Here is a 22668-nt window from a genome sequence, read left to right as displayed (position 1 = left end):
TTATGAAGGAAAAAAAACAAGAACAAAACAAAAGCAAAACTAAAACTAAGGAGAACCGTGGCAACACGTCCAAATTATCACCCAAAAAAAAAAAAAAAAAAAAAAAATACATGCTATTATTCATCCTTTCTTCTCTCATTGACCTTGTTGCTAACCCTCAAGAACTCATTTCTGGCATTACTCAACAAATAACAAAAATAAAAGGCATGAAATTAAAGAAGAGAACACTCATATAATAAAAAGTAATATTCAAAACTAATCATTTGTCTCATTTCATCAATCGTCCACAATGAAAAACATAGATGAAAAGATAGACAAAGAAATTTAAATAAATTTTAAAAAAAATAAAAATAAGACATGTATCTGATAATCAAGGAGAGGCATTTTCGGATCGATCAAAATGAAGGAGTTGACCGCAACATTTGGGGCAATCTTCAACCTGTTTGGGAACCATGAAATACATTAGGCAGCTCTTGCACCCAGCCACCACCAGTACATGGTTTTTTCGATCATCGGACGAGGAGGAGCTCCGATGATCATATTGTTGGTTTCTTGAAGAAGACGGTGAAGACTCGGACGAAGATTCTTCGCTATCATACGAGCTATCGTCTTCTTCCGAGTAAAAATCACCGCCACCACCACTGAAATCTGCCATCGTTCTCGGATCCTCTTTTGCTTTCATCCCTGTCCTCCAGTTTATGTAATATATCTCCCCAGTCTACACCATTTTTACAGAAAAATGATTTACAAACAGGATTTTTTTTTTTAAATTAAAAAAATTAATTTAGAATAATATGAGAGTGTGATATTTGAAATTATAAACCGATGTTTTAATTTAAATGAAACAATGATAAAGCCACAATCATTCTATTTGTATAATACTACCCAGTACTACATATACAAAATTGACATCATAAAGATTAAGAAAAAAACTAACATGCTTTTTTTTGTTTTTTTTAGTTTGGAACTAACAAGTTAAAAAGGGAAAAAAACAAGAAAAGTAAAGGCTACTATACAATGTAGCGTTGCTAGGGAAAAGATTAAGGAACAAGAAAAAGAATTAAAGAAAATAAACAAATATGTACCCATCAAAGAAAAAGTATGAAATGGATCAACCCAGAAAAAGTCTTTCTTTTTCTCTGTTCTTTTCTCTTTCATTTTTTTGTTTTTTGTTTTTTTTTTTGTTTTTTCCCCTTAGGGTGAAAGAAATAGTTTCTGATGGAAGGAAAAAAGCCTCTGGGCTATTTTAGGGTTTGCTCGTGTGGTGAAAAAGGAGACAGGGATTGCAATGAACACAAGATAATCAAAAGACATCATTCAAGATAATAAAAAGATTGTAATTTATAAAGAGTAAATGAGTAATGGAGCAATCAAGATCTATCATGGCAATTGAATTTAATGCAAGTTGAAACAGAGACAAATATATAAATAGTACATAAGAGAACAGAAAGAGAGAGCGAGAAAGTAAATATTGGGTATAACGGTAATGGAATCGAACCTTTAGATCGAGACACTGTTCCCAATGGTAAGGGAGGGAGATTTGGGAGTGAAGGTCTAAGGTGGCATCGGTGGAGTTATGATGATGTCCCGGCGAATCGGAGGAAGAAGAGATGCCAATTCCGGAGGGTGTGTCGCTGCTTGTGGTTTGGTTTAGAGTACAGTTTTGCAGAGATCTCTCCAAGGATGCTGTGATTGTTGCCATGTTTGGAGATGTCATCACTATTGCTACAAACCCCCCAAAATATGTAAAAATACACAACACCCAAACCCAATTTGAAAGAGAGAGAGAGAGAGAGAGAGAGAGAGATATTAAAGGGAGGATTGATTTTATAATAAATGAATGAACTCAAAATCAAGTGAAAGGGCTATTTGTTGTTGTGATAAACAAATAGTATAAAACAAGGGAAACAATAGAAATAGAAATAGAAATTTGAAAGTTCCAAGTTCCACGCTCTCTGAGTGGGTTTGGTGGGACCAGACGCGTCCGCACTGTCTATTTTTTAAGGGGTAAATTATAAATACACTTATTTGAATTTCTTTAAATTTGTCTAAAATATAAATTATTTTATTTAGGTTAAGTTTGAGAAGTCTTAAAAAAGTTAAAAAGTCAAAAAGTTATTCAAAAAGTTATTATTATTCACAAAAGTCAACAATTACGGCTACACAACTCTCAATATTAATTTTTCCCTATACATTAATTTATACAATTTTTAATATATATTTTTCCATAAAAATTCAAAAATTAACCCAAACATTCATATTTTTAACCTCAACTTTTTAGTCTAAAAAGACAAAAAGCGCACTTATTTAGGACACCCCAAACAATCCCTAATAAAATTAATTGAAAAAGTAAAATTTTTAACTATTTACCTATACAATAATAAAATTATTTAAATTATTAATTGAAATATGATTTTAACATTATTAAAAACTATTAATAATTAACTTGATAATTTATTAATAAAATGATTTATTTATTATAAAATTAGAAACCTTAAGAGGCATAATGTAATTTTTAGATCCACAAGAGATAATTTTGTAATTTAAGTAAATCTCAAGAGGAGTGTTTGTAATTTATCTTTTTTTTTTTAAATTTTGAAAGTTTGATTTTTAATAGTTTAAAAATAAATTATTCATGTAAAAATTTATATTAATTATTAATATTCACATATTTTAGAATATATATACATTAATTTTGTTAACATAAATATAATCAAACATATAACTATTTATATTAAATAACTTGTTAGGTTTCGTAAATAATTTATTTCGAAAACACTGAAAATTGAACCATTCATTATATTGCTTGGATTCCGGTATTCCAATCATGTCACGACTCCGTTTATAACAAACTTATCTAGTTTACCTACTTGATTTCCGGGAGCTGAAACAGATATTACAACAGAATTATCCTTATTCTGATTATTATTATTATTTAAAAAACTTTACAATAAGTAAAAGAGAAGTAAAGAAAGAAAAATTACATAAAGCAATTGCCAACTACTTAAAAAAAATGTAATGAAATTATTTAATTATGGTTATCAGATTAATTTATGTTTTTTTTTCATCTTTTTTTCCTGTAAATGATCTACACATGTAAGATTACAAAATGACAAAATTTGTATGTCAAATTTTTTTTTTGAGGGACTTAGGTGTTAAATTGACATATGTAAATTTGATATCCCTAAAAATAAATACTCCATACGCTTTGTCACATTTATTAATCTATTATTTTTATTTTAATATTTTTTAACTCTTGTATAGGTTCTTATCATCAAAATAATAAAATTAAAAGAATTTGACATTTAATATGTCATTGCTGAAAACATCTCAATTGCTAACTCATTTTACAAGTTTAGACGCAACTAAATTGCATGCCAAATTCATTATCAAAATTGTTGCCTCAAAGAGGTCAATTCTAGGGAAAATGTAAAAATATTCTTAAATTTTTAAAGTAAAAGTCGTGATGAGCCAAACTGAACGAGATAATGCTTCCGGAGTGAAGCCTGTCCTTAATAATTACCCGTTTCATATATATGTAGTTAGAAGATCTCAGCTGCATAATTTAGGAGTTTATCTTGATGGCAAAAGAGTTCTATAACTCAACCATAACAAATAAAAAAAAATAAATAAATAAATAATTAGAAGTTATAATAAAAGAAAAAAAAAATAGAGATAGTGGACCTGGCGAATGTATTGGGGGAGCCGCCGAGAGAATATATGTCTATGGAGAGAGAGAGAGAGAGAGAGAGAGAGAGGGGTTCACGAGACAGTGGAGATGGGGGAGCTTTGGGGGGAGGGTGAGGGAATTCAAAAGAGAGAATATAAATTAGTAGTAGAGTAGTAGTTTTCCTGATTTCAGGAATCTAATCTGAGAACTTCAGAGTCCTCTTCTCTCTCTCTCTGTCTCTCTCTCCTTCTTTTCAGTTTCTGCATTGCAGTGAGTGACCCACCCCTCCCTCCCTCCACTGATCCCTTTATTTGTATACGGGCGTTTTGGAAAAGCAGTTAGAAGTCAATTTTTTAGTCTTTTAATTATTTTTAGATCTTGTTATTTCTTTATTTTTTTATGTAAAAATTAAAAAATTAATTTTTTATCAACTTTTCAAAAACACCATATAATACGGCTGCCCCACCCGATTATTCCCTTCTTTCTCTCTACCTTCCCTCCCTAAATTTTATTTTAATAATTGGTGTTCAAATTAATTTACACACATTTCGATTAATCTTCAAAATCAATCTTTCTGTCTGCATGCATCCTATTTAAAACCATAGGAAACGTCTTATATGAATTGATTCCAAAAAACTTAATGTAACTAGTGAGTATTGAAAATGAGATCCAGAAAAAACATATCTCAAACCTCAAGTTGTTCCCTTCCTAAAATTTTATGAATTCAATAACAATTTATCTTTATTAAGTAAGGGGCATTTATATACAAGTCTCATTTTGTGAACTTATAATTCATTAAGTCCTAAATAAAATTATTTGCTCCTTTAAGTCCCATTAATTTTTAATAGCCCAATTTATCCTTCCAAGACCTCCTCATAGCTGCCAAACATTATTGTTGTCTTTATTCTCTCTCTCTTCACAATTGCAATTTGAAGTTCTACGCAACTTCAGTTCGGCGAATCCATGCACAAGAATCACAGTAGCCAAGCTCATGGACAATTCATGGTTCAAGAAAGGATTCAAACAAATGAAGTCCCATTGCCCATTCAAGACGAACACGACAACACACCTCGCAGCCTTCTAGACTTCAACGAAGCATTTGAATTCGACTTAGAAATCATAGAGAAGAAGAGAGGAGAGGCGACAACAAGTTCCATGATCATGAAGCCAACTTGCATGAATGCCTTTGATATCATCTCTCTCTCGCAAGGATTTGATCTCTCGGGCTTGTTTGAGAATGACAACGATCGGAATCCAAATCTGGATCCATTTCGGATCTCCCATGAAACCTACCCAAGTTCCACCCAATTGAACCAAGAACAGGTCAAGAAGTACACAGATTACACCAGGGCTTCGAATCGAACCCCAAAACCTTCCAAGTCAAAAAGTTTACCAGATCTAAAATTGTAACCCTATGTACTCAACTACATTGTTATTTTGAATTCTAATTTGAAATTGAGAATATTCTCAGTTTATAATATTATCAATTTTAATCATGAAAAAAATTGAGAAATTTCGCAAAATTGATAATTATAAATTTCTTAGTTTTGATAATATTCTTAGTTCATACTAGAAAAAAATTGAGAAATTTTTTAGTTTTGATAATTATAAATTGAGAACATTCTTAGTTTTAAAATTGAGAACATTCTCAGTTTTAGAATTAAAGGGCAAAACGTCTTTTTACTTATAAATGAGACTTAATGGTTTAAAATTTTTTTGACAAGATCTAAGCTACCACCAAATATGTAGATATGACTTTTTGGTAATTAATCCTATATAATTGAGGGACTATAGATAATTCAATAAATATATTTTCCGATTTCTCCTTTGTTAAGTCAATAACATATAGCACTCTAATTAGCTAATAGTTTTCCTCATCGCACATTAACTTGGACTTGCATTGAGTTTATTTTATGTAACTTTTCTCAAGTTAAAAGATAATAATATGCAACATGAAGTAAAGCATCTTCATTTTTTCTAACTTTCAAATTATCAAATCTTTTCACGTTATTTATGATTTATAAATTGTAAATAAAGCTCCACCAAGCAGGCTAGCACAAACTTTTTTAATATTGCTTGGGTGTGCATCAAAAATCTTTGGAGAAATATACAATGTGCACCAAATGGAGCACATTATAAAAAAGGTTATGATATTTTATAATGATTGTTATGATTGTTTGTAATATGTGTTATGACATTTTGTAATAAAATTATAAATATTGAATTTATGATGTGCACTTTAAAATTAGGAATGATAATGTTATGACATTTTGTGATTTTTGTTATGACACTTTGAGATTTTGTTATGACATTTTTCAGTGAAAAAAAATTATGACTTTCGTAGTGAAAAAGTTATGAAATTTTGGGTTTAAGTTATGAAAATTTGTAAAAAAATTATAAAAGGCATACCATATGCACCTTTTTGAGGGTGCACATCGTAACATCTCCCAAAATCTTTTAATATACTTTTAGTAATCAATAAAAAAACTAAGCTGTGTTTGGTTAGACTTTCAAAACTTAATTTTACCCTTTGCTTTGTGCGTGGTGTTTGGTTAGCGTTTTCAAAAATTGATTTCACACCTACTTTTTAAAACATGTCTACTTGGTCGTCTCTTTGGATGTCCGGCCGGTTGAGTGAAACAGTGGCCTTTTTTTAATATTTTAAATAAAAAATATTTTTAGAATTTTTTTTATGAGTTTTGAATAGAATTTAGGATTGTGTGTTTGGTTATAAGTGGTAAGTTTTCGAATAAAATATCATACGTCACATTAAAAATTTCAAATTTAATACAAAACTCTTTTTAAAATTCTTTTCAAAACTCATAACCAAACAAATTTTCTACACTCAAATCATAATTTCAAAACTCACAAACTCAAAATACAACTCTATTATCAAATTATAATTCTAAAACTCTACCAAATGCTACTTTCATTTTTCCTTCTTTCTTTCTTTCATTTTCTTTTCTTTTGTAATTTTTTTTCTTCTTTCCTTTTTTGAGAGGGATCCTTGGCAACTCTACTGGATGAAGAAAAAGAGAGTCAAACATCCTAATATTCAATAAAAATGGTTGTATTTGTTTTTATTAATTGACCAAGTAGGAAGTTTTATCAAGCAACGCAGATAGTGATAGACAAGAAAACCACATATGCATCAACAACTCACATTAACCTCATTAAAGTACTACAAAAAATATAATAGTGTTATTGGTAATAAAATATTACAAAACTAAAATGCACTATATAAAACTCAGTGACTTTCTCATTTTTTTAATAAATTATTACTATTATTATTTTTTGGGGGGATTTTGTGAATTTCCCAATTCATTCCCTTTCACATTGCACGACGATGAGGTTTGAGGTTCTGCGCATGAAGGGAACATACCCTAGTGGCCTCGGGCATGCCCTTCCTAACGCATGCATTCTATTGGCTTGGCTGCCCAATTTTATATTTTATGTTTATTTATTTAATTTTATATATAATAATTTATTACAGGTGTACCTGAACAAACCTGCACGACGCACCCAAAGTTGTCCTTGGGCTGTATTAATATAAACTAATAAAGAATAATACACTTGATTAATTAACAACTACATTTATACGATTTCTCTTTCACAAACTCTTCAAATAAGTAGAAGGTTTTGAGGGAAGAAAATAGTGTAATTAATTTATTTTTTTCTTATCATATCATTAGGAAAATTTCGTGACGGAGAAATTTTATGTATACAGATTTTTTTAATCACATAACCAAGTTGTTCTCTACTCCAATTCTTGGAGGGTTCCATTTTCATGGTTGTGTCCACTTTGAGTCTAGGTGACTCTTGAATCATTCAATTTGTAAAGTTGGTTAAATAATTATTAATGCAAAAAATTAAATTAATCAAATATTAATAGTTACATAATTGTTTATAATTATATAAAAAAATGATATATTTTTAAAATTATATTTGTTATTTCAAAAAAATGATCCAATCAAGTAAATGTTGATATCTAATCAATAATACATATATATATATATATATATATGGGTTTTTTTTGCACGTATAATCTACTCAGAGAATTTTACAAATTGAACAATGGACTGGACTTCTCTCTTGAAGGATATTGTCTGGGCTTATAAGTACATTACGGATCCCATTTTAATGATTCGAAACAATTATTTTATAAATACATTTTATGCATATCATAGACACACACAAAAAAAAAAATAATAATAATATATTCAATTGATCACATTTATTTTTTTAAAAAAACAGACCATATATTTTGGAATACTCATTTACAAAATGATTCACGCCCACGCGTCTTTGACTTGATCATGGCCACACATTTACTCGCAAAAGAGTGTTTTAAGGGTTCATGCTTCTATCCAACAGTTCAAAGACTAGCTAGCTAGCTGCATTCGTCAACTCTTGATTGGAACCATTTTGTTTGAAATTTTAAAAGTTGCTTTATGCTACATTCAAGTTGGGTATAGAAGCCAACCGAGGTTGGTTAAATGGGTAAGATCGGACTTTTTGTATTTAGGTTAAGTTTGGCAAGTTGAAAAAAAATTAAAAAGTCAAAAAGTTACTTAAAAAGTTAAAAAGTTATCACTATTCACCAAAAATTAAAAATTATGACTGTACAACTCTCAATCCTAATTTTCTCATACACACTAATTTATACAATTTTTTAATACACATTTTTCCATAAAAAGTTTAAAAGTTAACCCAAACAGTCATATTTTTTTCTCAATTTTTTAATCTAAAAAATCAAAAAATATACTTATTTAAGATATTCCAAATAACCCGTTAAAGTTTACGTTTGATTTTTACTATTAGCAGTACTCTTTAATGGATGATTTATAAGTCTACTGTAACTTATCGCTGAGGTTTGCGACTTATCTGGATCCTGGACGGGGTAGCTTTCCTCACCTAAATTTTTTAATACCAAAAAAGGTTGGGTACAAAAGTTTCTAAACTAAATTTAGGATTTTTTTTTTTAAATTTATTTTATTGCCGTGACTTAATCTATGTCAATGTTAATAAGTTTTAAGATAATATTTGATTTGTTGTACTTCAAATAGTCCCCTACCCAAGAGCATCACCAGCAACACTTTCGCCTCATAGGTTTCGTTTGTTTTTAGAATTAGATTGAATAAAATTATTAATGTGAGAATTATTAATAAATGAATTAATAAAAATTGTATATATAAGTTTATATACTACTACTAGTGTGATGATATTAGTTAGTTATAACTAAATATATAAAATTACGTAAAAATCCTTATTATATAAAATGTAACTTTGCTATCTTTATAAAACTAGCGGTGTAACAAAAAATGATAAATAATGTTGAACATGTTAAAAATTAATAATTAAATATTATGATAGTAATTTAGATGGGTATTGAAATAATATAGTTAGTGATCTTACTATATTTAATTAAATAAATTTTAGAAGAAAAAAAAGTTCTATTGAAAATTAAGAGTAAGAGTGGATTTTAAATTTGAAGATAAACTATAAATAAATATATATATATATATATAAGAAAATTAGACAAATCCTAGAAAAATGAGGTAGAGAGAAATTTAGTAATTGAAAAAAAAAAACAAAGTTGAAATTTAAAATTAAAAAATAAGATAAGACAAATTTGAAAAGAAAAATAAAATCTAATATAACTCTAATAACAGAAGAAATGGAGAGGGTAATAATTAAAAAATTAGATGGTAATAATTAAAAAATTAGATGAGAGTGAAATGCCACTTATAATTTTTTAAAATTTGTAAAAAGAAAACTAAAATAAAATCGAGGTAGTATGTTAAAAATCAGATAAGATTTAAGTGCCACTTATAATTTTTTTAAATTTAAATTTTGTGTAGTTAAAAAATAAACAATTATGTTATCTTATTATACAAATTTTAACTCTATTTTGTGTCTACTACCTATAATTTAATCAAATTTTGTCTTCTAAAGCTACTTAATTGAAATAAGAAAGAATAAAAAATTATAAGAATATAGAAAATGAAAATCAGATAAAAATAGAATAAACTTAATTGAATATCAAAAGCAAGAATCGATCCTGTAAATATAAGATAAAAATTAAAAAAAAAAATCAAATGCAAATTTGAAGATAAATTATACGAATATAGAAAGAGAAACTTAGATAAATTGCAAAAGTAAAAGAGAGCAAAAAACACAATATGAGATTTAAAACATGTGCTTCTTTTCACATAAGATGCTAAAAATCTTGCATAATTAGTTAAATCACCCGTTTAATTTCTTTAGAACGTTATTTTTGTTCTCCAATCTTTTTGCCTAATTTCATATTGTCATAGAAGTGAGTTTTGAGATTTATAAATTTATTTATTTATTTATTTCAAATATCCTTGGGTAAGACATAAATTGATGAAGAAATTTGAATTAGAGTCAAACTTTCTTTTATTTTTAAATATTTTGAAAATCTTTTATCTTTAAATATTTTGAAAATCTTTTATATTCATGCCATAAGTAATTAAAAAGTGAAATAAAAAATATAAAAAAAAGATAAGAAAAAATAGGAAAATAGAATGAGAGAAGAATGGATGTGCCACGTAGGAAAGAGGTTCATGAGATGTTAGGATTGAGAGTTTTGATGAAGAAATTTGAATTAGAGTCAAACTCATCTTCTATTTTTAAATATTTTGAAAATCTTTTATGTCCATGCCATAAGTAATTAAAAAGTGAAATAAAAAATATAAAAAAAGATAAGAAAAAATAGGAAAATAGAATGAGAGAAGAATGGATGTGCCACGTAGGAAAGAGGTTCATAAGTTGTTAGGATTGAGAGTTTTGAATTTTTTAAGAGATCACTAAAATATAGATAGTATAGATGGAGGGAAAATTTGTGTTTTCTCCTTCAATTCTCCAATTGCATTGGACTAGAATAACAATTCCACCTCCCTCATCTGATTGTTAATCCCCTCCTTAAAGGATATTAGCAATCCCAAGTGACTATTAATCCTAAAGCTTTTATTGTAAACAAATACAATTTTTGTAGGACCCATGGAATTACTAATCCAATCCAGTGCCCCTTAGGGTTTGATTTTTTCAGAGTTAGGATAGAGCATCTCCAATAGCAAATGCTATAATAAATTGTCAAATTATAGCAATGGTGCTCTAATGGTCAAATGTTATTTTAACAAATCTCAATCAACTTTCCCTTCAATTTTGTAGGTATTGTTTGGATATAGGTTTTTAGTGATTTTTTATTGTTTATGTTTTGTCTTTTGTGCTATTTTTCGAACTAAAAAAAATTAAATATTATATTGTATTCGACTAGACAAATATAAAAAATTAAACAAATTGAAAAAATTGATTTTTTATTTTTTTATTTTGTACAACTCACCCCCACCAAAAAAAATACGACTATAAAATTTTAAAAATAAATAAATTATTAACCACATTAAAATTACATGGACCACTACATTACATTACAAAATAAACATTATATTTAAAAAGAAATAATCAAAATTACATTGACAAATAAATGATATTGCAAAATTAAAAAAAATACATTCTCCCATAATTATTCATCAAAAGGCAGGGAAACATAATAATTTGGATTGTTAACATATGCGGACCACTTGGAAAAAATATCATTTTTGCGCAATATGTAATACGCTTTCTTCTAAGGGTTCAAATGAGAAATGTCCCTAATCATTATCAAATGTTCTTCCTTTTTTATCTTAAGTTCTTTCATCTTCTACAAATGTAATCTCAAGTTCTTTCATCTCTTGCAATACTTGAGCCCTTTTTCTTCTCTTTCAATTTTTTTTTTTCATTTCCTTCTTAGTAAGGTGTTAGTTAAATGTTTCCAACAAATTGTTAAATTTGTGGACTTTAGCTTCAAGAGCTTGACTTTTTCGAAACAATTCTTTTGCAATTTCCTACCCATAGGCCTTTTACCCCTTGTAAAGACACTACCCTTACCAATTGGATTATTACCAACAATTGGATTGTTACCAACACTTGGACTGTTATCGTCTTCAAGAGAAATGCAGTTATCCACAGGAGATTCGGGGACTAAATCAGGGAAAAATAGTATATGTATCCTTGATTTCACTATGTTCGTAAGAGTTACATCTTGCCACTTGATATTGTTTTGCAACACTTACCAACAATATTCAAAAGCAAAATATTTTTTTTTTATCTTGATGGTATGAAAGTTTTACTTGAAGTATCTATATGGATAAAATATTAAATAAATTAATTGGTTAATTTTTATACAACACGAAATAAAAAAACTAACATAATAAATGAAGATGAAATCTTAGGTGTCGTTTGGTAACACTTACGTTTTCAGTTTTCTGTTTATATTTACAAAAATTTAAAAAACTCAAATAAAAACTTGTTTGATAAAATTTTTGATTTATAAATCAGTGGTCTCAGTTTATAAATTGGGCCAAAAAATGAAAACACAAAAAATGTGTTTCCATTTTGAGTTTTGAGTTTTTTTTTTTTTTTTTTTACCACCCAACACTAGCCACCACCCGTCACCATTTTCCACCACCGTCTTCCACCACCACCACCACCACTCACCACCCACCTGCCACCACCACCCACCACCCACCCCTCGCCGTTGCCGCCGCCGCCGCCGCCACCACCACCACCACCACTACCACCCACCTGCCATCCACCCGCCACCACTGACCACCCGCCACTACCATCTCCGCCATCTACTTGCCGCCACCTACCTGCCACCACTCACCATCCACCTGCCACCACCATCCACCACCTGCCACCACCATCCACCACCTGCCACCATCACCACCACCACCACCACCCACCACCACCCACTCGCTACCACCTACCACCCGCCACCGTCACCCATCTACCCACTACCACCACTACCACCCGCCACCTACTCGCCACCACCCACCATCCGCTACCCACCGGCCACCACCACCCACTCGCTACCACCCATCACCCGCCACCGTCACCCACCGACCCACCATCACCACCCACCACTCACCCACCGCCATCCGCCACCCATCTGCCACCACCACCCGCTACCCGCCACCATCACCACCACCACCCCCACCCACTCGCTACCACCCACCACTGTCACCCACCCACCCACCACCACCACCCGCCACTTACCCGCTACCACCACTCGCCATCCGCCACCCACCTGCCACCACCACCCACCACTCGCCACCACTACCACCACTACCCACTCGCTACCACCCACCACCCACCACCCGCCACCGTCACCTACCCACCCACCACCACCACTACCACCCACCCGCCACCACCTACTACCACCAGCTACCCACCACCCGCTGTCACCACTTTCTACCACCGTCTTCCGCCGCCACTTGCCACTACTTGTCATTTCTCACTCTTTTTTATATTTTTAAAATTTTTTAAACATTTTGTCAATTATTACCAAGCGCGTTTGTAGTTTATGTTTTTCTAAAAATAAACAAAAATTAAACAAAAACCAGTTTATAAAATTTTTGTAAATATAAACTGAAAACGTAAACGTTACCAAACACACCCTTACTATATCAACTTAAGATATCCCACTTGGGTATAGATTTTTGACTTGCGCTAAACATTCTTGAAATTTGTTGGAACATTTCATGATTGTACCATATCAAGATTGGATAGACACTTATGTTCTTGACTGGTCATTCTGAAATAAGCAATAATTTTCATAAATTTTCCTCTAAAAGTGAGTATAAGATTGTGAATTGCCAACAATTGGGTCTTCAGAAGTGTGATACCAACCTTTACAAAGCGCCACATCTTCATCAATGGTGAATGATTTTCCTTTATTTGTTTTTGATGAACCTTCCATAGTGATTATGTGAAAAAACTATAAATAGAAATGTAATTTGAGAGGTTTGTTGTGAAATGAAATTGAGAAAATGAGAGGAAAAAAAGAAAAATATAATTTCTGAGGCTTGTTGTGAAATGAAATTAAGATTGAGGGTTTGTATTTATAGAATTACAAAATATGACCCCTTTTTTTTTTTTTTTTTCTAAATGTGGCCGTTGAGAATTTAAAAAAATATGGCCGTTTATTTATAGCCGTTGTGCTTCTGTTTTGTGACAATTTATTTATTTATTTTTATTTTTTATGAACAAAATAGCACAATTGTTGGCGATCTTAGCTGTTGATTAACAAACAAGATCTCAACCGTTCAGATGAGAGCTCTAGAATGATCTATGCCTATTTACGAGAAAAGCCATTTCTCTCTTGCTCTCATTCACTATGCTCGGCTGAGATGAGAGCATTTTTCTCTCTCTCTGGTGTTCCATCTTCATCCACAACAACCACGACCCCCCTTTCTCACCTTCTTCATCAAAAATCCCTTTCTAGCATCTCTCTCTCTCTCTCTCTCTCTCTCTCTCTCTCTCTCTCAATATATATAATATACATATATGGATATATATGAATGTTGTTGTTGAATGGCTATTGTAGTGGTTTGTCTGATCTTTGCTTTTTCTTTGTAGTTTTCGGTGAAGTGCCGGAGGAGCCAGTGGTTTTGATGAAGTCTGGACTTCTTTATGATAAGCAATTGATTAAGAGACACATATCCATATGTTTGCTTCCTCTCTCTTTCTTGATTCTAGGGTTTCAAATTTTTTCTATTTGTTTACTGAGAGAATGGTACTGAGTAAATAAAATTGAAAATTTTGGATTGTAAAGGTTTTAATTTTTTGGTACTTAAGAAATTTTAAGCAACAAAGAAAAAAAAAATCTGTTGATATTTGAATGAATTCGGTTTTTTCAAATATGTTAGGAGGTTTTTCTAGTGAATGAATTTTGTTTTTTCAATTGAATTTGGAGTCAAAAATCTGTTGATATTTGATGATGTGACATGTTTGGCACCTGCTATTTAACTTGCCAAATTTGAGAACATAAATGGCATCTGCTATCTTTGGCAAGAAGAATAGCAAAGCCATTGGAGACCATTTTTTTTACTCTTGCCAAATTTTAGCTTTTGTAGCTCCTTTGACTACTCCATTAGAGATGCTCTTAGGTAAGATTGTTACTGTTGAGATTGTTAGTAAAGTGATTATTAGTGTGGGAATTGTTAGTGAAGTAACTAAGAAAATTTGTGTTTGTTTGTGATATATTTTAGTGAGGGGATTAACTATGTAAATTACTATAAACACCCTTTGATGTTTTCAATATATTTTAATATTGAAAATTATATTTTATAAATATTTTTGTGTACTATATTATTTTAATATTTATATATAATATATGTAATGATGTAATACCCCCCAAAAAAAAGAAAAAAAAAAAAACCACACACATACAAATATAACATTTGCAAAATAGTCTTTTTCCAAATTAATCCCCTCACTAGTTTTGAAACCAAACTCCTGGAGGCCTTTGCTAGTTCCCTCCTTCAAGGCCTATGTTAGTCCCAAAGGACTACCAATCTCAAACTCCATTTGAAAACAAACATAATTTTAGCACTCCGAACTCACTAATAGTTCAACCTCAAGCTTCTACCTCTAAAAACAAATAGGTCCTTGAACTAAAACAAACAAGCCCAAAAAGTGAATGGGTCGATCAGGTTGATTTTGTTCGTTTTGTATCTAATTCAACTCAATATCCTTAAACCTATTTATTAAATGGACAAGTTCAAGTAGAATTATTTTGATGCATAAACTCATTTTGACTCGCTTGACCTAGTTGTTGCCACCTCTAGCTTTGAGGGCGTGAGGCCTATCCAAGCAGAAATTATCTAGTCATTTGAGAACACTTCGTTACTATGTGTCAAACCAACAACATTTTGTGATTTTCTCGTATTGTTCATTTTTTTTGGGTGATGTACGTATATAATCCCTTCCTATTGGACAGAAATACTACTACATGAAATTTTTGAAAGACTAGATAATTACTCCTATCCAAGTGTGCATTTGTGGTCAATAGAACGCCCAAATAGGAGGGGCTTGGATGACAATTAGTTCTTTGTCCCTTAACCTTGAGTAATCATCTTGTTTTTAGCAATTTCACGTTAGTGGTGTGCTCAACTAATAGTAGGAGGCCTAATAATTACATGACCCTAAATACAAGAAAGATGGGGAAATGACAATATCCCATTGGATGAGCACATGATCATTTGATCTTCTTTACTTATGTGATAATTTTTATTTAATCTCATACTTTAATTTTGCAAACAAGTATTATTTGGTCACTCTCATGTCTAAGAACTCAAGTGGGCTAGTCACACTTGTGAAACCATCACATCTCTTAGATCAAGCTTGTATTATTGATGCTTGACTACTTGTTGTTGGACAATGGACCAAGTTTGGTTGGGTTGGGCCAAAGTGGACTTTGGACTGTACTAAAATGATCTCCCAAGAATGAAAGTTCTGTAAGCCCCAGAAAATTAAGTTTGGGCCAATCCATGTTGTAAAATGGTCAAGTGTTGAAGCCAATAATATGGGCCATTGGTCCATTATTAATCCACCTGATTGACCGCTACATTATTATAATTATAGTTTTATTATAAAACTAAAAAAATAAAGAAGAATGAACCATAATAAAAGAGGAAATAAAATATTACATATGTAATATACAATTTTTCTATATATTCATTGCCATGCAAACTCACATATTTATAGTTGATAAAATTTTCACTATACACCATTATTCATCACACCATGTGATTTATCACATGGCATACCACACTTCCCACATGGTAAAACTTTCTACTATTTCCACTTTGGTCCAAACCTCATTAGAATTTCAATTACATCTCTTTTGATTGTTATCCAAATATTTCACAACACTTCTTGGATAACCATATACTAAGAATATGTCTCGTTAAAACCTTACCAAGGAAAACTCAGTGGGAAAAAACTTTGGTGAAGGAAAAGAAGTACGATATTCTTGTATGTGATTTGTTTAGATTGCCACATTAAAACCTTGCTAAGGAAAACCCAGTAAGAAAAAAACATTAGACGAAGGAAAAATAGTACAATCTATAAATCTACTAAAATTGATAACTCCCCCCCTCAATGTTGCATAATAGGTTTTCATGTCGATGCATCCCAATAGTATGCACTAGCTTCTTGAATGTTGCAATCGGTAATGCTTTAGTAAGATTATTACTTGAGCGTATTTGTTGAACATCAATATCACCATTCTTCTAGAGCTCATGTGTGTAAATGAATTTTGGTGAAATGTGTTTAGTCCTGTCACCTTTGATATAGCCTCTTTTGATCTGTGTGATACACACAACATTATCTTCATATAACATGGTTGGACTATCTTTTGTTGAAGACAATCCACATCTTTCTTGAATATGATGGATCATGAATTTAAGCCAAATACATTCTCGACTTGCTTCATGAATTGCAAGTATCTCTGAGTGGTTTGAAGAAGTAACAGTCAATATTTGTTTTACTAATCGCCAAGATATAGCAGTATGTCCATAGGTAAAATCATATCATGTTTGTGATTTGACTTTATGTGGATTAGAAAGATATCTAGCATATGCGTATCCGATTAACTGCGCCTTGGATTTATTTGAATAAAATAAACCTATATCAATTGTTCCATGAAGATAACGTAATATTTGATTTACTACATTCCAATGCCTTTGAGTTGGTGCGTGAAAAAATCTAGAAATCCCCTAGATGTTGATTTGTGATTATGTATTAATTTAAAGTAGTACATAACAATCCTAATCAAATAATCAAGACAAATCGACACAATGATTTTACGTGAAAAAACCACAATTGGACACCTCTAATTGTGATAAAAAAAAATCACGGGCAACAGCCACAAAACAATCCACTAAGAAGATATAAAGGAATTACACAGGTATACTCTCAATTACCTAGCGAATCTACGCCCGAATTGAACCAACCTCTATGTGCCTCTTCCAACCCCGTCTTCACCTCGGAATTGTCTTGACGATGAGCCACTCCAGAATCCACCAAATCTTCAGGCTCGAATTCTTCAGAATCCACCGAAGAACAAAATCTGGGGGGAAACAAAATATACAGCTGGAACACACTTGGAGAGGGGGTTCAGGCCGACCAGGTTCAGAAGGTTCAGGTGGCCGGCCGGCCACCTCCCATGGCCAGCCGACCAAGGTTCAAAAGGGTCAAGCACAATTACTGGTCGGCCACCTCAAAAAGGTGGCCTCCCATGTGTGCACAATACAACCATGTAGTCAAAACCCAGAAAAGTGAACCAGGAGAGAGAAAAGACCATTTTTTAGAGGGGTTCAAAAGGGTCAGGCACAATTACTGGTCGGCCACCAAATATTGGTGGCCTCCCAGGTGTGTACAACACAAATATGGGGTTTAGGGTTCAAGAAAGTGGCCCCGGGGTGGTCAACATTGGCTTTTTAGTGAGGAAAACGGGCGACGGAGAGCGATGAAGAAATAAAGCTGGCTTTTCAGAACAATTGCTGGCCTCCCACCCTCCTACAAGTTTCCTAACTATGAAAATAAGGTCTCCACCAAAAAAGAACCAAAACGGATGCAAAACGGAGGTTCGGGGGACCGAAACGCGCGGCCCGGGGCCCCGAAAATGGGCCGTTAAGCACCGGAGGTGGCATTCGACCACGAAGTTGGTCTCTCGGGCCACAGTGTTCCTCAAAAGGGAGGAAATAAGGTGTATACCAAAAACCGGAGCAAACGGAGGTGGTTAGGCGGTCCCGAACCAAGGCACACGGCTGTCGGCTCCGAAAAACCGGAAACCGGGCTCCAAAATGGGAAAAATGGCCTACGACCACGAAACATAACCTACGGCCACTGAGAGATGATCTATGAGACCTCTCTTTCCCTTCGGGAAGAGAAAACAGAGCCTGGTTCGCAAACCGAGGCAAGGCACGAAAGAGTCCGGAAGTCCAGAGGCAAGGCTTGCAGCCGGGACTCTGAAACTTCTGAACGAGCACAATATGCAATATCACCGAGCGCTCAACTGGTGACGTCTGAGTCTTAAGGTTGGTCAAAAATGGGGTGTCTACAATAATCCTCTTCGAGTGTGTCAAAAATGAAACTCGTAAAGATGTATATTTTTTTTTTAGGCGAAACAGATCACACCATCGAACTAGGAATATCGAAATTAGTCAACAGTGATTAAATGAAATTTTTCTTGAGCCAATTTTCGGGCAGCCCGGATGTCCGCGTACTGCGTTTTATCCGAGCAGTGCAATTTGTGGTGGTAAAATCAGCCACCATGGCTGTAATTTCTTGGTGAGGCGAAAGATATATCTGCCTCACTCCCCTTTTTACCACATACTTCACCATTCAATCCTAGCCATTGATCCTACCTACCCCTTTCTTCCAATATATATCCTATATGTGCAGAAACTTCATCTTCTTACTGAAAATCTGTAGATTTAAGAGAGAAAATCAAACATTTTCATGTTTGTTCTTCAAGCTTCAAGACTACGCAAATTCCTCTCTATATCTACTTCAATTCCATAAGTTAAGCCTTCATTTCTTTCCTTTGATTTCATGTTACAATATACCATGAATCTAAATCCTAAAATACAGATTTAGACTTTATTTCCTCCCATTGATATCATGTTGCAATGAACCATGAGACTAAAGCTCAAAACAAGGATTTTACCCAACAAACAGTTTTTTTTTTTTTTTGATGAACAGACCGTCTTCTTTGAAAATTCATCAAAACAATATTTAGGCCGCTTTAACGGTTGAATTTTGGAGCAGACTTAAATTAGAGTGTTATCTTTCCAACTCAAGTTGTTTCAACTCGATCCAACGGCTAGATTGTTGTGGAAATGATTTTTTAGAAACTGCAACGGATCTGGACCAGTTTTGTTTTACTGCCATTTTACCTTGTTTATGAGCATTTTTGGGAGACAAGTCCCATGAAAAAGTTTCATAACATCTTGATTGATAAACCTGTAAAATTTCAGAATATTTTAAAGTGTTTTGATTAGGATTTTAGCCTCTGATCTAAAATGCTGCAAACTAAGAATTTCTGGATCATAAGAGAAGGACCCCTTTTAAATTGTACACTTTGGGATTATGGTTTGAATATTTATTTCATGCTTAGAATTAATTCCTAGACCTACTATAATGTATTTTTTCATACGTTGTGTTTAGATCTCGGTTCCGGTTGATTTTACCAAACTTCGTGTACATTTAGGTGAGTTCATGCTTACGCTTTTTACATGTATTCGAATATAATGACATGCTTTGATCGATGAATTATTTTGGAGCATGAGATTGCATTGATTTATGAATAACCGCATAGACATATGATTTTGAACTTTAATAAGTATGCCTATGATTGGAAAAATACCTTGAATACATTTTGAAAATCATGTTATGTTTTAGAAAACGTGAGCTAACGGGATAAGCCGACTCACACGTATTGCTTATATACATATTGTTTTTATGAAGCCATGGTTAAGACAAGGTTATAAAACTCTTGCAAATGTAATAATGTACATTAGAACGGAACATCCCGGACGTTGGGGGAAATTAAAGATACCAACGGGTGAGGTGCTATAAAGGTGGTTGTTGGGACGCGGCCATCGTCCCTTGGCATGATCATGACCACTTGATATTAATATGGGTAGCTTTCTACTTCTCTGGTAACATATCCAGTCAAATGGACATATGTATGTATATTTTGATATATATATATATATATAAGAGCATTTATTTTGTCTTTTCAGCCATTGGGCTTTTGAACATGAACAGTTTTGCTTGAAACTTGAAATATTTATGTTTGAACTGTGGCAAAGTTGTAAATTGTGTAAATATGTTCTTACAAGCTTTATAGCTCACGGGTGTGTTACTAACCCATTTCAGGTAAGGAGAATGCTTAGTGGATAACCAAAGGCCTATTTTGTGGTGTTTCGTGGCCTGGGATGGATTCTAGACCTATAGTTTTATATAAGTCATATATACCTCTTTTGTTGGCATAGGGCTAAGTTATTGTTATAACTTAACTTTCCTTTATGACTTGTATGTCTTTTATAGCAACGCTCTAGTTAAATGTAATCACCTAGTATTTGCGATGATTTATTTATTTGCTCTTTAAACTAGTTAGTAGTAGGCCTAGGGTGCGAGATGAGGCGCTGGCCGGTCGCGATTCCGATTAGCCCCTATTTTGGGTCGTGACAGTAGTACTTATTTTTACACAGCACTTTGCTCCGCACAGAACAGAGGTCAGTGGATCCATGATAATAGATGGCCACAAAGTGACCAAACAGAAGCCGATGGTTATTTAAGTCCTCAAAGACGTGGGACTCCCGTGGTGGTACTTACAAAACGTAATTGTTTATAAAGTTATAGTCAAATATTCTTTAAAATATAAACAAATATATCCATGTGTTTCATTTTAAGCAAATAGGGTTCATAAAATAATCTATGTAACTAAAATAATAATATAATTTATAATAACTTATAAAACATAACTTGTATAAAATAAATATGGTAAGTCAAAACATACGTAAAATATATTATGGTACTTCAAGGTATAATATAATTCACATTAACTTTAATAGCTCACTCTTTCTTTCCACTATTAAAGACCCTCTAGACTTTCATTTTTTTTTTTCTTCCTTTTTTTCCTCTCTTTCCCTTCTCCTCCCTCTCTTTTCCTTCCTTTTTCTTTCTTTCTCCATTCTTTCCCTTTTCTTTCCCATACAGCACCAAGGGAGGGAAGATCATTGACGGGCCGACGCGTGGCCAGCGAATCATCCTACATATTCGTTCATAAATTATATGGATTGATACTTTCATCTAATTTTCTAATATAACTATATAAATAAATTAATTCTTAATTAAATTACACTCTATACACTAATAAAAAATTAATTATTTATTTTACTACCACACCCATTATTATTATTATTATTATTATTATTATTGTTATTTTTATTATTGTTATCAATATTATTATTTATTTACTCTTACTTTTATATTTATTTATTTATTATCTTTAACTTTAATTTGACTCAACTAATATTATAATTCCATATTTCTATTAATTTGGCCCTAAATAATAATCTCTAATTTAATTACACTTTATCTTATACACCCGTAACATTTAATATTTTACTTTACTCTTATGGAATATTTAATTAAACATTTAAGATTTTTCTCATTTAAAATTAAATAATACTAATATAAAATTTAAATGACAACTTAAATTTTCAAGTTGTTACAGTAATAAACCCTATTAAAAAATGATGATTGATAGATAAACAAATAAAAACAGTGCACTGTTTAATTTGTTAGGTTAATTGTATGCATGATGTCTCGTATTTAATTTTTTAAAATATTATTTGAAGTTGACTGATTATATAAATAAGTTGAGTTTGAATAAATTTTAAAGTTTGAGTTTTTAAGTTAAAATTGAGTAATCTATTGCATGACTTGACTCCTTGATTATATGTATTATACAAAAATTAATTATTCGTGATCAACTTGAAGGGTCAACAAACCAAATTAAATACATTTCAAAACTTGTAAAATTTTCAAATCAAGCCTCAATAGTCTATTACTTGAGTTGACTTGAAATCTGGAAGTTATGTTTTAAAAACATTACTCCCTCCGTCCCATAATATTAGTCCCTTATTCCATTTTTCATTGTCCTAAAATATTAGTCACTCTTCAAAAATCAAGTACAAAAATAATATAAATTTTCTATTTTGCCCTTCTTTTAAATTCATAAATAATATAAAAAGTACAATTATGACATTGATATTCTCAAAAAATGTACTATCAAAGGGTAATTTTGGAAAATCAACTTTTTTAAAGTACAATAATTGTACTACCAAAAAAAGTTGGATTCCCCAAAAGGGACTATTATTTTGGGACGGAGGGAGTAGTTACAAAAAAAAAAAAAAAAAAAAAAACTTTTAAAACAATTCATATCTCAAAATTTATTCAAAAATGGCATGAGTTTAATAATGGGTAATGTTAAGAATATCAAATTTTCTATCAAATGACTAAATGTCTCACATTGATATGGGGTCCGTAATTTTGTGAACCCCACATCCATATAA

At 31.9% G+C, this 22668-nt stretch overlaps 1 protein-coding gene across 1 annotated transcript; it reads right to left on the bottom strand.

Annotated features, from left to right (window-relative positions):
* Window positions 1-233: 233 nt before the first annotated feature.
* On the bottom strand, window positions 234-3664 carry LOC114283545 (protein CURLY FLAG LEAF 1). The gene is made up of 2 exons (XM_028226409.2): window positions 1499-3664; window positions 234-718 (listed from the first exon to the last, which is right to left on the bottom strand). Exons 1-2 carry the CDS (start codon window positions 1715-1717, stop codon window positions 371-373), a joined length of 567 nt encoding a protein of 188 aa, XP_028082210.2. The 5' UTR covers window positions 1718-3664; the 3' UTR covers window positions 234-370.
* Between the last annotated feature and the right edge of the window lie 19004 nt (window positions 3665-22668).

The sequence above is a fragment of the Camellia sinensis genome, chromosome 10, assembly GCF_055761805.1.
Source record: "Camellia sinensis isolate YWXY chromosome 10, ASM5576180v1, whole genome shotgun sequence".
NCBI lineage: Eukaryota > Viridiplantae > Streptophyta > Magnoliopsida > Ericales > Theaceae > Camellia > Camellia sinensis.
Note: the sequence above shows the minus strand (reverse complement) of the source record. Positions and strands in the feature narration are given on the sequence as shown.

Bases quoted from the DNA above. Each gene is read 5' to 3' on its own strand.
- LOC114283545 (XM_028226409.2), bottom strand. From the start codon at position 1,717: ATGACATCTCCAAACATGGCAACAATCACAGCATCCTTGGAGAGATCT. The intron at 719-1,498 runs GTTCGATTCCAT...AAAATGGTGTAG, and splicing joins AACAGTGTCTCGATCTAAAG to ACTGGGGAGATATATTACAT.